The sequence below is a fragment of the Tursiops truncatus genome, chromosome 3 (assembly GCF_011762595.2).
Source record: "Tursiops truncatus isolate mTurTru1 chromosome 3, mTurTru1.mat.Y, whole genome shotgun sequence".
NCBI lineage: Eukaryota > Metazoa > Chordata > Mammalia > Artiodactyla > Delphinidae > Tursiops > Tursiops truncatus.
This window is the reverse complement of record NC_047036.1, coordinates 42,694,159-42,710,106: the sequence shown is the minus strand read 5'-3', so window position 1 is coordinate 42,710,106 and position 15,948 is coordinate 42,694,159. Positions and strand designations below refer to the sequence as shown.

Sequence of the window (15,948 nt, the reverse complement as noted above, 5' to 3'; positions counted from 1 at the left end):
TCTAGTAGTTTTCTGGTGGCATCTTTAGGATTCTCTATGTATAGTATCATGTCATCTGCAAACAGTGACAGTTTTACTTCTTCTTTTCCAATTTGTATTCCTTTTATTTCTTTTTCTTCTCTGATTATCATGGCTAGGACATCCAAAACTATGTTGAATAATAGTGGCGAGAGTGGACATCCTTGTCTTGTTCCTGATGTTAGAGGAAATGCCTTCAGTTTTTCACCATTGAGAATGATGTTTGCTGTGGGTTTGTCATATATGGCCTTTATTTATGTTGAGGTAGGTTCCCTCTGTGCCCACTTTCTGGAGAGTTTTTATCATAAATGGGTGTTGAATTTTGTCAAAAGCTTTTTATGCATGTATTGAGATGATCATGTGGCTTTTATTCTTCAATTTGTTAATATGATGTATCCCATTGATTAATTTGCATATTAATGCAAGAATCCTTGCATCCCTGGGATAAATCCCACTTGATCATGGTGTATGATCCTTTTAATGTGTTGTTGGATTCTGTTTGCTAGCATTTTGTTGAGGATTTTTGCATCTATATTCATCAGTGATATTGGTCTGTAATTTTCTTTTTTTGTAGTATCTCTGTCTGGTTTGGGTATCAGAGTGATGGTGGCCTCCTAGAATGAGTTTGGGAGTGTTCCTTCCTCTGCAATTTTTTGGAAGAGTTTGAGAAGGATGGGTGTTAGCTCTTCTCTAAATGTTTGATAGAATTCATCTGTGAAGCCATATGGTCCTGGAGTTTTGTTTGTTGCAAGATTTTTAATCACAGTTCCAATTTCATTACTTGTGCTTGGTCTGTTCATATTTCTATTTCTTCCTGGTTCAGTCTTGGAAGGTTATACTTTTCTAAGAATTTGTCCATTTCTTCCAGGTTGTCCATTTTATTGGCATAGAGTTGTTTGTAGTAGATGCTTAGGATGCTTTGTATTTCTGTGGTGTACATTGTAACTTCTCCATTTTCATTTCTAATTTTATTGATTTGAGTCCTCTCGCTCTTTTTCTTGATGAGTCTGACTAAAGGTTTATCAATTTTGTTTATCTTCTCAAAAAACCAGCTTTTAGTTTCATTTATCTTTGCTATTGTTTTCTTTGTTTCTATTTCATTTATTTCTGCTCTGATCGTTATGATTTCTTCTACTGATTTTGGATTTTGTTTGTTCTTCTTTCTCTGGTTCTTTTAGGTGTAAGGTTAGATTGTTTGAGATTTTTGTTGTTTCTTGAGGTAGGATTGTAGTGCTATAAACTTCCCTCTTAGAACTGCTCTTGCTGTATCCCATAGGTTTTGGGGCCATTGTGTTTTCATTGTCATTTGTCTCTAGGTATTTTTTGATTTTCTCTTTGGTTTCTTTAGTGATCTCTTGGTTTTTTAGTAACATATTGTTTAGCCTCCATGTGTTTGTGTTTTTTCTTTTTAATTTATTTAATTTATTTATTTTTGGCAGCATTGGGTTTTCATAGCTGTGTGCAGGCTTTCTCTAGTGGCGGAGAGCAGGGACTACTCTTCATTGCGGTGCACAGGCTTCCTATTGCGGTGGCTTCTCTTGTCACATAGCACGTGCTCTAGAGCGCAGACTCAGTAGTTGTGGCACAGAGGCTCAGTAGTTGTGGCTCATGGGCTCTAGAGCGCAGGCTCAGTAGTTGTGGCTCATGGGTTAGTTGCTCCGTGGCATGTGGGATCTTCCCAGACCAGGGCTCGAACCTGTGTCTCCTGCATTGCCAGACAGATTGTTAACCACTGCACCACCAGGGACGTCCTGTTTGTGTTTTTTACGTTTTTTTTCCCTATAATTTATTTCTAATCTCACAACGTTGTGGTTGGAAAAGATGCTTGATGTGATTTCAATTTTCTTAAATTTACTGCAGCTTGATCTGTGACCCAAGATGTGATCTGTTCTGGAGAGTGTTCCATGTGCACTTGAGAACAAAGTGTAATCTGCTGTTTTTGGATGGAATGTACTATAAATGTCAATTAAATCTATGTGGCCTACTTTGTCATTTAAAGCTTGTGTTTCCTTATTAATTTTCTGTCTGGATGATCTGTCCATTGGTGTAAGTGAGGTGTTAAAGTCCCCCACTATGATTGTGTTGCTGTCAATTTCATCTTTTATAGCTGTTAGCATTTGCCTTATGTATTGAGGTCCTCCTCTGTTGGTTGCATATATATTTATAATTGTTATATCTTCTTCTTGGATTGATCCCTTGATCATTATGTAGTATCCTTCCTTGTCTCTTGTAACATTCTTTATTATTTTATTTTTATTTTTTTGCGGTACATGGGCCTCACACTGTTGTGGCCTCTCCCATTGCGGAGCACATGCTCCAGATGTGCAGGCTCAGTGGCCATAGCTCACGGGCCTAGCTGCTTCACGGCATGTGGGATATTCCCGGACTGGGGCACGAACCTGTGTCCCCTGCATCGGCAGGTGGACTCTCAACCACTGTGCCACCAGGGAAGCCCAACATTCTTTATTTTAAAGTCTATTTTATCTAGTATGAGTATTGCTACTCCAGCTTTGTTTTGATTTCCATTTGCATGGAATATCTTTTTGCATCCCCTCACTTTCAGTCTGTATGTGTCCCTAGGTCTGAAGTGGGTCTCTTGTAGATACCATATATATGGGTCTTGTTTTTGTATCCATTCAGCAAGCCTGTGTTTTCGGTTGGAGCATTTAATCCATTCACATTTAAAGTAATTATCAAATATGTATGTTCCTATTACCATTTTCTCAATTGTTTTGGGTTTGTTTTTGTAAGTCCCTGTCTTGTCTTGTGTTTCCCAGTTAGAGAAGTTCCTTTAGCATTTGTTGGAGAGTTGATTTTGTGGTGCTGAATTATCTCAGCTTCTCCTTGTCTGTAAAGCTTTTGATTTCTCTGTCAATCTGAATGAGATCCTTGCTGGGTAGAGTAATCTTGGTTGTAGGTTCTTCCCTTTCATCACTTTAAATACAACGTGCCACGCCATTCTAGCTGGTAGAGTTTCTACTGAGAAATCAGCTGTTAACGTTATGGGAGTTCCCCTGTATGTTATTTGTCATTTTTCCCTAGTTGCTTTTAATAATTTTTCTTTGTCTTTAGTTTTTGTCAATTTGATTACTATGTGTCTTGGCGTGTTTCTCCTTGTGGTTATCCTGTCTGGGACTCTCTGCACTTCCTGGACTTGGGGGCTGTTTCCTTTCCATGTTAAGGAAGTTTTCGACTGTAATCTCTTCAAATATTTTCTCGGGTCCTTTCTCTCTTTCTTCTTCTGGGACCCCTATAATGTGAATGTTGTTGCATTTAATGTTGTCCCAGAGGTTTCTTAGGCTGTCTTCATTTCTTTTCATTCTTTTTTCTTTATTCTCTTCCGTGGCAGTGAACTCCACCATTCTCTCTTCCAGGTCACTTGCCATTCTTCTGCCTCAGTTATTCTGCTATTGATTCCTTCTAGTATATTTTTCATTTCAGTTATTGTATTGTTCATCTCTGTTTGTTCTTTAATTCTTCTAGGTGTTTGTTCTTCACTTTTTCTAGGTCTTTGTTAAACATTTCTTGCATCTTCTCGATCTTTGCCTCCATTCTTTTTCCAAGCTCCTGGATCATCTTCACTATCATTATTCTGAGTTCTTTTTCTGGAAGGTTGCTTATCTCCACTTCATTTAGTTGTTTTTCTGAGGGTTTTTCTTGTTCCTTCATCTGTTACATAGTCCTCTGCCTTTTCGTTTGTCTATCTTTCTGTGAATGTGGTTTTCCTTCCACAGGCTGCAGAATTGTAGTCTTTCTTGCTTCTCACGATATAGTTTTTAATTATAAATAATTCAGGTTATTTGTTGCTGTTATAATAAAAGAACCTAATTAAAGTTTTAATATTTATCTTGAATCTAGTAAATGTGTTGAACTCTTATTGCTTATAATTTTGTAGATTCACTTTCGATTTTCTATTTAGGTAGTTCTGTCATCCATGAATAGTGAAAAGTTCTTCCTCTCTAGTTATTATTTTTTGAATGGTTCATATCTGTATGCATACATTTATATTTAATATGTACATATATACACACAGGCACATGCACACACATGTATATATGTTTACATATATATACATCTAGATATATTTATCTTTTTTTAAACTGTAAAGTTGTATAGATGCAGTGCTGGTAGACATCCTTATATTGTTCCTGAGGAAATCTTTCTAATGTTTCACCATTATATATTGCATTAGTTGTAGGATCAAAGGGTTGTACCCTTTAGTAATTCAGAGATGTTCTAGCCTATTGTTTTCTTAAGCATTTTTATTAATGTGTGCTGGATTTTATTAAATACTTAATCTACATCTCTTGAAATGATTGTAAAGCTTTTCTCCTTTAAATTGTTAATATGGATAATTAAGTGAATACATTTTATAATACTTAAATCATACTTATATTCTGGGACAAACTTAAATTAGTTTGTAAGTCATGATGTTTATTTTAAATTTTCTTACTGGATTCAGTTTACTTTTGGGAGGAGTGGGAGTAATATTTTATTTAGAACTTTTGTGTCTCTTCATAAGAGATAGTGGCCTAGAGTTTTTCTTTCTCATACTGTCCTCATTGAGCCTTGATGTATTAGGGCTGCGTGTAACAAATTACCATGAACTGTTTGGCGTAAAACAAGAGAAATTTGTTCTCTCCCACAGTCCTGGAAAATAGAAGTCCAAAATCAAAGTATCTGTAGGGCTCTCTGCTCCCTCTGAAGCCTTTAGGGAAGAAGCCTTTCTTGCTTCTTTCTAGTTTCTGGTGATCGACTGCTGGCAGTCTTTGGTATTCCTTGAGTTATAGGTGTATCACTCCAGTTTCGGCTTCTGCTTTCACATGGCCATCTCCCCTCAGTGTCTCTCTGTCCAAAATTTCCTGTTCTTATTAAAGACACCAGTCACTAAATTTAGGGCCTATCCTAATCCAGTATAACCTAATGTTAACTTGATTATCTCTACATAGAGTCTGTTTCCAAATATGGTCACATTCTGAGTTTCCCGATGGACATGGATTTGGGGAGAATACAGTTCAACCCAGTATATTTGGTATCAAGGTTTTACTAGCGTTATGTAAGTCTTTGGCACCAGGAATTCCTTAAAGATTCATAACTTCCTATCTTAAATCACTAATAAGCCCTGGAGATAACTGTAAAAACCTAGAGCACTAGACTACTTCTTTCATTCTATCTTGAGAGGCATACAATGGAGATGAATAATTCATATATTTAACTTACTTTACAATGGAGATGAATAATTCACATATTTAACTTACTTTTATATAACTTACAATATAATTCACATATTTAATGTACAATGGAATGAATAATTCACATATTTAACTTCAGCATTTTTTATCATCCTATTTTCAAGTTTTACATTACTTTTATTAATGCTTACTAAGGTTATAAAAGGTTAACATCAAACAGAATAAAGTAAATTCCCTCAGGCAAGTAAAAACATATTCTTTACCCATTCTCTCATTCACTGTAGAATGACATGAATGCTCAGGTATCTGCATTAGCTTTTTGTTTTGCTACTTCTTTTAGTATTACTTAATGGTGCTTGTGAGCAATAATTACTATATAGCCTTCAGTTTATAATAGCACGTCCTATACTTTGTAAAAACTTTAAGTGTTTTTCCAGATAAACTCAGCTGTTATGAGTACTGGCTTTACCCCTTTTGCAGACTTTAGAACTTTATTATATAAGATGTAACTACACTTATATAAATTAGTGTCCGTATAGGTAAAAAAATTGTGCACACTGTCTTTATTCCAGGGCTTTTAACTAAATTCAGCCTTGTGAGTAGTTTTTTAAAAAAATCTTCAATCATGTAAAACACAGTGGGACTGTGACACCAATGACATTGTTCCTGTAAGTAGAGAAAGCTGAAGAAGGTAAAGCTATGTTAACAGTGAAGTAGCCTTTGTTCAGTGTACTAGGTAATATTACCACACAGTAGATCTTAAAAGATTTTTATGAGTAAAAGACTTTAGAGGGTGACTGATTTAGCATCTTTCATTCAGTATTAAACTATATTTTCCCCTTAATTTTTAGACTTTATTCATCACATTAATGACACAGATGCAATACTGAGCACCAACGATAGCAACCTTGGTAAGTAGTTTGGAATTGAAAGTTTGGCTTGTTTCTTTATTCATCACCTCGCTTCAAAAATGCTTTAAGGTAGAACCTATAACTTTATTTTAGGTAAATGACCAGCATAAAATCATTATGTTAAGTAAGCCACTATTAAGTTGTTGGCAGTCAGTATGTTTAAAAAAAAAAAAATACTCCACAAAATTTTGTGTTAATGTGAGCTAAACAATATTTAGTTCATATTATTCAATCCACAGTTATAGCTCACATCTATAGTATCCATATTTGCCTATGATCAATACACATTTTGAAGAACCTATATCACTGCTAATTGTTTTGGAAGTCTAGAACCATAGTTCTCAGTTTGTTAACTTAGTTTTAGATATTTATTGTTAGTAATATTTAAGATATACAAATCTGTGGCCTAAATTTCCTAATAATGAACCAAGGTTAGTAAATACGGAAAAATAAATTAAAGATTTGTCAAAAAAAACCCTTAATTTCTTAGAAAAGTTTCTTTTAATTAATTTATTAAAAATAAACGTTTGTGGCCTATGGGTTTATCCAATATGGCAGTCATAGGAAGAGTGAATAGAAAAGATAACATAACCTGGTTAACAGTGTAACTAACATCACCGAAAGCTTTTATGTGTTTAAGTTTATACTGAATTCATAGCATTTTGATGGAGGTACACATTGATCACTAAGAGGACAATTCATTCAATGCATATTTATTAAGCCTATTACCTGTGAGGAACTGTTCTAGGCTCTGGGATATAATGGACAGACAAGAGTTTCTCCTCTCATAAAGCGTACATTCCCATGTTTTCTATTCAGTGTCTTATTTTACCCCTTGATTAAACTGATTAACCTGTCATTTATTAACACTAGAAAATGAGTGAAGTACCAGCTTTTATTTCTGTGAACACACACATATACACTTTTCAATAATTATACTAAAGTATTTTAGTATAATTTAAACATATATCTCTTGCACCCTGTTCCTTACCTCAGAATTTTCAAAAGACCAAGTAACATACTTGTCTTAAAAGAGAAATTCATTTTACTATAGCTATTCTGATATCCATTGATAAAACTAGTTTATTAATATCTAATAGGATTTCTTCACTAGAGTTCATTGTTGAGTTCATAAATATCACAATTACAGTGATAATTTGGAGAACACCATCAGCAAAGTCAGTTTAGTTTGCATAGTGATATGTTGATAGTAGCACTTCTTGATTCTTTGGTTTATTTTGAACAGTGTATTAAATAAAGTATGAAACAATCCGTCTCAGTTAATATTTAAAATTACAGCTCACATTTATTGGATACTTACTGTGTGCAGGCATTGTTCTAAATATTTTACAGCAACTCCATAAGGTCGATCTTTTCTCTCATTTTCTATGCAGAAACCAAGGTACAGAGAAGTTAGTGACTTGCCCAAGGTTACATAACTATTAAGTGACAGAGTCGAGATTCTTTATTCAGTCAATATACTTCCATAGCCTGTGCTCTTTACCACTGTAATTATTAGCACAGTTATTAGCACAAAAATTAAAGTTAATTTACTTCTCTCCAGAGCATAGAAGAAAAATGTGCATGTTAAAGTACTAAGAAAAAAGGTGAAAGAAAATTGTTTAGTTTTGTGGTATGCGAAATAACGGATAGAGAATAAAATTGTCAGCATTTTTCACTAGCATTAAACATTCTTTACAAAGAGATGATTATTAGAAAAAATTATCAGAAAAATTAGCTGATTATTAGAAAAAGTACTATTATGAAACTAGAAACAGTGAGAATGATTTGTATTCTCTCTGCTAACAGAAGATCAGTGTTAGGAAAAATACGTTTTACTCGCTTCCCAGTTCTCTGGATATCATCTGGGCTCTTAAGCTGCTACAAGTTGTGATAAACGTCCAGGACAGTTACTGTGGATTGCTGGAATTGAAGATTCTTAAGCTATAAGCAATAATTAGATTTTGACAATACCGTGGCAGATGTTTTGATGGTGTCCACTTTTTATTCCAAACCCAGAGATTTTGTTTATTGTTAGAAGAAACCTGTTCTTTGGCCTTTGTGTGGGTTATTAGCACAGTGAACAATTACCTGTATGATATTTCTTATATTATTATACAAATAGGATCAAATATCATCCAACCCAGTATTTTCTCTCTAGCAATGGGACCAAAGGATATTTGGTAGGATAATTTTATAATTTCAAGTAGAAATTAAGGCTATACCTCAAAATTTTCTAACATTCTCCTACCTTTAATTATTTATAGGTAAAAGGTTTCTAATATAAGTATATATAAAATAGATAACAAGGACCTACTGTATAGCTCAGGGAACTGTATTCAGTATCTTCTAATAACCTATTATGGAAAAGAATCTGAAAAAGAATATATAAATATATAAATAACTGAATCGCATTGCTGTATACCTGAAACTAACACAACACTGTAAATCAACTATATTTCAATAAAAATAAATAATAAAAATAAATAAAAAGGGTTCCTAATATATCTAAATATAACCCTCTATTTTTTTCCAGAAAGAAGAAACTTAGCATTCATGGTAAAAATTGAGGTTGGCAGAACAAGTGTCAGTCTTGGGGGTAGTAATTTTCTGTTCTTTGTTGCCTTCTCTAATCTGTTGCTTCCCTATTGCAGTGATTTGTCCAAGCGCCAGGAGTGGTGACCATCCTGACAATGGCTCTATGATTTTCTACACCAATGACTCGGGACTCCAGCAGTTTGAAAAGTGGTGGAATAAGTCCAAGACAGTGCCCTTTTACCTCATGGGGCTCCTCCTGCCACTGCTTAATTTCAAATCTCCTTCATTTTTTTCAAAATTTAATATCCTAGGTAAGCCAAGGCACTGTGTTATAGAGCCTCTGTGTAGTAGAATACATGCTGGATTCTGTGGAAATATGGTCTGACTGGGGAAATATCAATACTTACCTTCCAGGCCTGTTCATCTATGTTTAATTTGTTCATGCATATGTTACCCTGCTTTTTGGTTTTCTTTATGGAGTTTGGAAGAGAGAAAAATATAGATGGGCTCTTCCCTGGCAGTCCAGTGGTTAAGACTTCACCTTCCAGTGCAGGGGGAGCAGGTTCAATCCCTAGTGGGGGAGCTAAGATCCCACATGCCTTGCAGCCAAAAAGACCAAAACATAAAACAGAAGCAGTATTGTAACAAATTCAATAAAGACTTTAAAAATGGTCCATATCAAAAGACATCTTTAAAAAAAAAAGAAAAATATAGATGACCATTTCAAGTCCAAGTCCCTTTTTAAGATGAGTTGCTGGGTGCATTAAAAAAAAAAAAAAGGACTTACCTGGTGGCACAGTGTGGATAAGATTCCACGCTCCCAGTGCAGGGGGCCTGGGTTTGATCCCTGGTCAGGGAACTAGGTCCCACATGCATGCTGCAACTGAGAGTTTGCATGCCAAAACTAAGTAACCCTCAAGCTGCAGCTAAGGAGCCCAACTCCCACAGCTAAGACCCGGTTCAACCAAATTAAAAAAAAGAGAAAAAAGGATGAGTTGCTGTGGTTTCCATTCTATCCTTACTGAACAGCTATTCCTCATTTCCTCTAAGAGAACAGCTAGAGGAAGTAGAGTAAGATTTCAGCAGGAGAGATCCAAAGGGGATAATTTAGGAATTCTCAATTCTAAGGGTTGGAAATATTAGAACTTACTAAGGGAGGTTATGGAATATTTTTTTCCTACAGTATCTATTTAAGAGTATAGCACAAAATTATCGCTTGACTTTCAACCTGGGATATTGTTCTCTAGCTGAAGCTCCTTAGGTTTATTCTGCTTCTCTCTTCCTCTGTGCTTTTTCTTTCTTAGAACACTATTGCCTCCTTAAAGGAACAGACTTCTTTTTGTGAGACCTGTTTTAGAAAAGGAACCCCTATGAAAGCGCAGATCTGGTTAACTAAAGACAAGGATATCATTCATAAAGAATTGATAACCTAAATAGATAATAGGATTTCACCTCCTCCCTATAGTTCTGACCTCTTGGTAGGCGGCCTAGAGTATGAAATAATTAGATTACTCATCACATCAAGGAGGTGGCTTTGGGTTTTCAGAAGACCAAAGGAGGAGGTAAGGATATTTCTCTATACCTCTGCCTCACAACAGGATTCCCTGTAAGACTGACTACCACAGACACACACAGAAAATGAAGAGTTGTGATTATATAAGCTTTAGCCTCTTGTATTCATCCTTTCTGAATCAGCTAACCTCCAAACCCACAGTAGAGCTTATATAGCTCATTTGTGGTTTCCTGATTTGCTTGCCGACTTTAAAGATCTGGAACAGATCTTTAAAAGTTAGCATGTAAACTTATAGAAGAATTTGCTCAGTTGGGCAAAACAATCACTAGGCTTCTAACCAGGTTAATTATTCTCTACCTCCTTAAGGATATTTTTCTTTTGCCCTTTTTCTTGGTACTTTCCCTTTTAAAACTATATAAAGCTTCTTTAGAGAAATTAGAATCTAATTCCTCTAGAAACCTTTCTGGATTTCTTGACTCTACTCCATAATGACTGGACTTAATTCCTTAAATCCTCTAACATCTAGACTACTAAAAAATCCTGAAATTCTGAATGCCCACTTTACCCTACATAAAGTGGGCATTTACACAGTGAATGGAATCTGGAATCTTTCCATCTAGCAAGTAGTCCTGCTCAATCAAAACTTCATCTAGATAGTAGATCAGATTGTTCATGGATTATGTGGCTTATTGCCTTTCTCAAGTAAGTTTATGATCCACATTTACTACTTTTCTTTCTTTTTTCTTTCTTATACTAAATATTTTGACAGACTTTTCCAACTTATTGACTGTCTCTAATACTTTTTTTTAAGTTAATTTTACCCATTCCTTTTCATTTTAAAATTTTTTATTTATTTCTTTATTTTTTGGCCACGCCATACAGCTTGCGGGATCTTGAAGTTCCCCGACCAGCAATTGAACCTGCGCTCTCAGCAGTGAAAGCGAGAAGTCCTAACCACTGGACCGCCAGGGAATTCCCCTCTAATACTTTCAATACAAAGAATAAGAGTCAGTTTCAGGTTGTTTTTTCTCTCCTATGTAACCTTACAATTTTATAATGGACTCTCTGCATGTATCTTCCACTAAACTCAGGTCATAAGTTCTTCTTAGGCCTACTACATAGTTTTTTGCTTTGTTTTTTGATATCTCACATAGCTTGTTTCTGTTCTTTAGATCTTACCTGGGTTTTAGTGGGCATAAACGACAAAGGTAATAATTTTCCAAACTATGCTGAGAATGTAGAAACAAAACTTGATTTTGAAATAGTCTGTAAAACAAAGTGGATAAATGGTTTCTGAATTTTTCCTTACAGGCACAGTGTCCGTTCTCTACTTGATTTTTCTTGTCACCTTGAAGGCTATTCACTTGGGATTTCATTTGGAGTTTCACTGGTTTACGCCAACAGAATTTTTTGTCCCAGGTGAGCTATTTGTCCCAAGTAAAGAATTAATAAATTACAATAATGTGATCTTCAGTTAACTATTGTTACTATAAAAGAAGTATTGGTAGATTTTATGATGAACACTTTTATTAATGCTGTTAAGCTAAAAACAGGAGTACAGTTGAAATTACTGTGGTTTTCTTGCAGTTAGGGATAACCAAGTACCCTTTGTCATTTCTACTTGGGAGTTAAAGTCACAATGCAATTGAAAAATCAAGAACTCATTCTCTAGACTCTCTGAGGAAACATACCCCTAGAATTTCAGAGACTTATTTAGAACATAGTCAGTGATAAATATATGTGGACAATACTGGTAATTAACATCATTGTTCCCTTATGGGTTTTTTTCTTTTAATATTGCTGTTTTTCAGGCTAATTAGGATGGTGTTTTTTGTTTTTTTGGTTTTTGTTTTTTTTGGTTTTTTTGCGGTACGCGGGCCTCTCACTGTTGTGGCCTCTCCCGTTGCGGAGCACAGGCTCCGGACGCGCTGGCTCAGCGGCCATGGCTCACGGGCCCAGCCGCTCCGCGGCATGTGGGATCTTCCAGGACCGGGGCACAAAGCCGTGTCCCCTGCATCGGCAGGCGGACTCTCAACCACTGCGCCACCAGGGAAGCCCTGGAGTGGTGTTTTTGAAACAACCTTCAAAAACCTCTAATGGTTTCCCAACTCATTCAGAATAAAGGCAAGTCTTTATCATAGTCCACAGACCCTATCTGATCTGACTCCTGGCTTCCTCTTTTATTTCATCCCCTATTACTTTTCCACTCATTCAGTCCACTCCAACCACACTGTCTTCCTTGCCGTTCCACAAAAATGCCAAGCACACTCCTAGCTCAGAATTTTTGCACTTAGGATTCCCTGTACATGAAACGTTGTTGTCTTTTTCTCAGGTATCTACACGGCTGGTATCGTTAGAGAGGTCTTCCCTGACTTCCTGCCCATTCTCACACCTCCTTCTTGTTCCTTATTTTCTTTAGAGCCCTCATCACTACCAAATCTTATATGCAGGTATCCCTGGTCATCTGAATCTATTAAGTTCTTGATTCTGACTAGTTGGAATATTGAGGCATATCTGTTATTCTAATCAACTTAGCTCCTGAGTTTAAGATAAAAAGTAGCAGATGTTAAGATAACAAGAGACTTACCTAGAACTGTTTCCGAATCTTTTTGGTTCTTGAATTCGAGTAGTGAAAGTTCAGATGGTAAGAAATACCTGTATTATTTTTTTTACCCGTGTATCTGTCTCCCTTAACTAGAATGTTAGCTCTCTGAGAAAAGAAATGGTTTTTTTTGTTTTTTATACTTCTCTATTACTATTGTGTCCCCAAGGCCTATAATACTTCTGGCATATAATGAGTGCTCAATAAATAATTATTAAGAGTAAATGTGTTTATATCCACTCCTTTCTAAATCCCATTAAAACATTTACGTTAAAAAAAATATATAAAATAAATAAATAAATAAAAACATTTACGTTAAAAAAATAAATGTAAAAAACAAACACAAAGAGGCTCTATAGAAGAGACAATAGCAAATGAGAGAGAGCAACAGATTTTTAGAAGCTCGAAAACTGATACATGGTTGGTAACTGACAGCAAAGCAGAGAAAGCTGAAATGTAAGTACCTGTAGAGAGGAGGCCAGTTTGAACTACACAATTCTTGAAAGCCTGAGTGTTTGGAGAAAACTGGTTAACTCTGAAAGCAAGGGTAAGGAGAAGGGCTTAAAATGGGAGACTTCTTTGAAGGTTTATGTCAGGAATAATTAGCTATAATCCATCCCCTTTCCCTCTTCAACCTAGCAAGAGATGGAAGAAACTAAATCAGATACTCTCTAGACTCGGGTTTGCCAGATACAGCAAAAGGGTAGGAATAAGCCTCTAGTCTGAAAACAGGTTAAGTGAAAGCATATATGCTGAATGGTGAGGCCATACCCCACCGTCTACCCCTCCAATTCTCTTTTCTTTATTCCTTGGTTCCCAAAATGCTGATAGAATAGGGTAATAGAGGATTCTTCTCAGGAGAAACTAAGCCTAAGAGGAAAGACCTAGAGTCTCAGATATTCGGGTTCTACCAAAGAAATGGCAGGTACCTTGCTTGTATCAGACCATTTAGATGTCCACTATGCATTTTTTTAGTGCTTCACTTTTAAATATAAACAAACATACAAAGAGCACTAGATATTTGTGGGAAACCTCTTACATAAAAATAAAACAAGAAAGATAAAAAAGGGGACCTCCCTGGTGGTGCAGTAGTTAAGACTCCATGCTCCCAATGCAGGGGTTCCGGGTTCTATCCCTGGTCAGGAAACTAGATCCCACATGCATGCCGCAACCAAGAGTTCGCATGACACAACTAATGAGCCTGCCTGCTGCAACGAAGACCCGGCACAACCAAATAAATAAATAAATATTTTAAAAAAAGAAAGAAAGATTAAAAGGGAATTTAAAGGGAAAAATAATAAGAAGGAACAAAAGCAAAATTCCAAAAAATTACATCCTCAAAGTAACAAAAGACAGTGATATCCATGAAACAATATTTAGATGCCAAGCAAGGAAGGAAAAATGGGGAGTTGATCTTGGAAATAAAATATGTAATAGAAATTAAGAATTCAAAGAAAATTTGGAAGATAAAGCTAACTTCCCCAAAAGACTAGAGATTACGGATGGGTGGATGGATGGACAGATGGATGGATGGTTAGAAAGAAAGGGAGGGAGAGAAAGAGGGAGGGAGGGAGGGAGAGAGGAAGGAAAAAAATAGGACAGAAAAGATGAGAAAATAGATAATTAATTCAGGTGGCCCAATATCCAGCTAAAAATAGTTTCATAGAGAAGAAAGGAAATGAAGGTGAGGAAATTATCAAAGAAATAATTTAAGAAATTTCCCCAGAACTGAAGAGCATGTGTTTCTAGATGTAAGGGCCCAAAATGCCCAGCATTGTGAATAAGACCCACACCAAAGCTCATTATGAAATTTTACAACACCAGGGATAAAGAGAAGGGCTTTCAGGGACAAAGAACAAGTCTGTACAAAAGGTCTGGCATCAGAATAGTATCAACCGTTTTAACAACAACTCTGAAAGTTAGAAGACAATAGTAGTATCATCAAAGGTCTCAGAATAAATTATTTTAACTTAAAATTCTAAATCCCACCGTACTCTCATTCAACTGTTAGAGTACAATAAAGGTATTTTCAGAAAGTAAAGTCTCACAAAATTTTCACAAACTGAACAAACCAGATAACCAGCCCCTAGATCAAAACCAGAAATTACTAGCACCCCGGAAGTCCCTCTCATTCTCTCTACCAATTGCTGTCTCCCTGCAGAGATAACCACCTGTTCTAACTTCTAACCCCAAAGATTAATTTTGTCTGTTTTTTGACTGACTATAATTGGAATATACAGTACATATTCTTTTGTCTGGCTTCTTCCAATCAACATTATATTGTGATATTGAGCCACATTGTTGTGTGTATTTTATTCATTCTCATTAGTATTTCATTTTATAACTATACCACAATTTATCTTTTTCCTATTAAGGGACGTTTGAGTAGTCTCCAATTTGCGACCATTATGTTTATTGTAGCACTCTTCATTCTCTTACATATCTTTTGGTGAACATATATGCCTGCTTTCTCTTGAGTATAAACCTAGGAGTGGAATTGGTAGGTCAAAGGGTATGCATATATTCTACTTGTGCAGATATTGCCAGTCAGCTTTCCAAAATGGTTGTACCAATTTACGTCCATACCAGCAGTGTTTGAGTGTTCTAGTCCGTTCCATGTCTTCATCAATCAACACTTCTGTTTTCTTTTTCATCTAGCCTTGCTGGTGGTTGTGTAGTGGTATTGTGCTTTTAATTTGCATTTCCCTGATGGCTAATGAAGTTAACACCTTTTTATATGTTCATTGCCAATTTGGATTTCCTCTTTTGTCAAGTGCCTTTTCAAGTCTTTTGCCCATTTTCTATTTTTTTCATATTGATTTATAGGAATTCTTTTTACTTTCTAAGTACCTGTCTTATGTATTCAATTATCTTCTCCCCCTCTGCTTACTTCCTTTCTTAATATGACTTCTCAGAGGAATAAAGTAGGCAGTTTGAGAATGATTGGAGGTTTGGGGCTTCTTTAAAACCACTTTGTGAAGGAATCTGTCTTCTTTAATTTACTACACACTGATCATGGTATAAATGTCTGGGTTCTTTAAAAGACATATTTTTCATACAAAAACTTGTACACGAATGTTCATAGCAGCAATATTCATAGTAGTCAAAAGGTGGAAACAATCCAAATATCGATCACTGATGAATGGATAAATAAATGTGGTATATCCGTACAAT

General features: G+C 35.7%; 1 protein-coding gene across 26 annotated transcripts in view; it reads left to right on the top strand.

Moving 5' to 3' along the window:
* The window catches only part of SLC38A9 (solute carrier family 38 member 9), a 138,805-nt gene that overhangs the window by 53,067 nt on the left and 69,790 nt on the right, over positions 1-15,948 (top strand). For all 26 annotated transcript variants that reach the window (XR_012330685.1, XR_012330684.1, XR_012330686.1 and 23 more), the window contains 3 exons: positions 6,062-6,121; positions 8,776-8,970; positions 11,484-11,591. Coding sequence is in view for 7 of the 26 variants with exons in the window: in XM_033852867.2 (XP_033708758.1) it covers positions 6,062-6,121; positions 8,776-8,970; positions 11,484-11,591 (363 nt within the window). In the remaining 19 variants the exon portion in view is untranslated. The remainder of the gene's footprint in view (positions 1-6,061; positions 6,122-8,775; positions 8,971-11,483; positions 11,592-15,948) is intronic.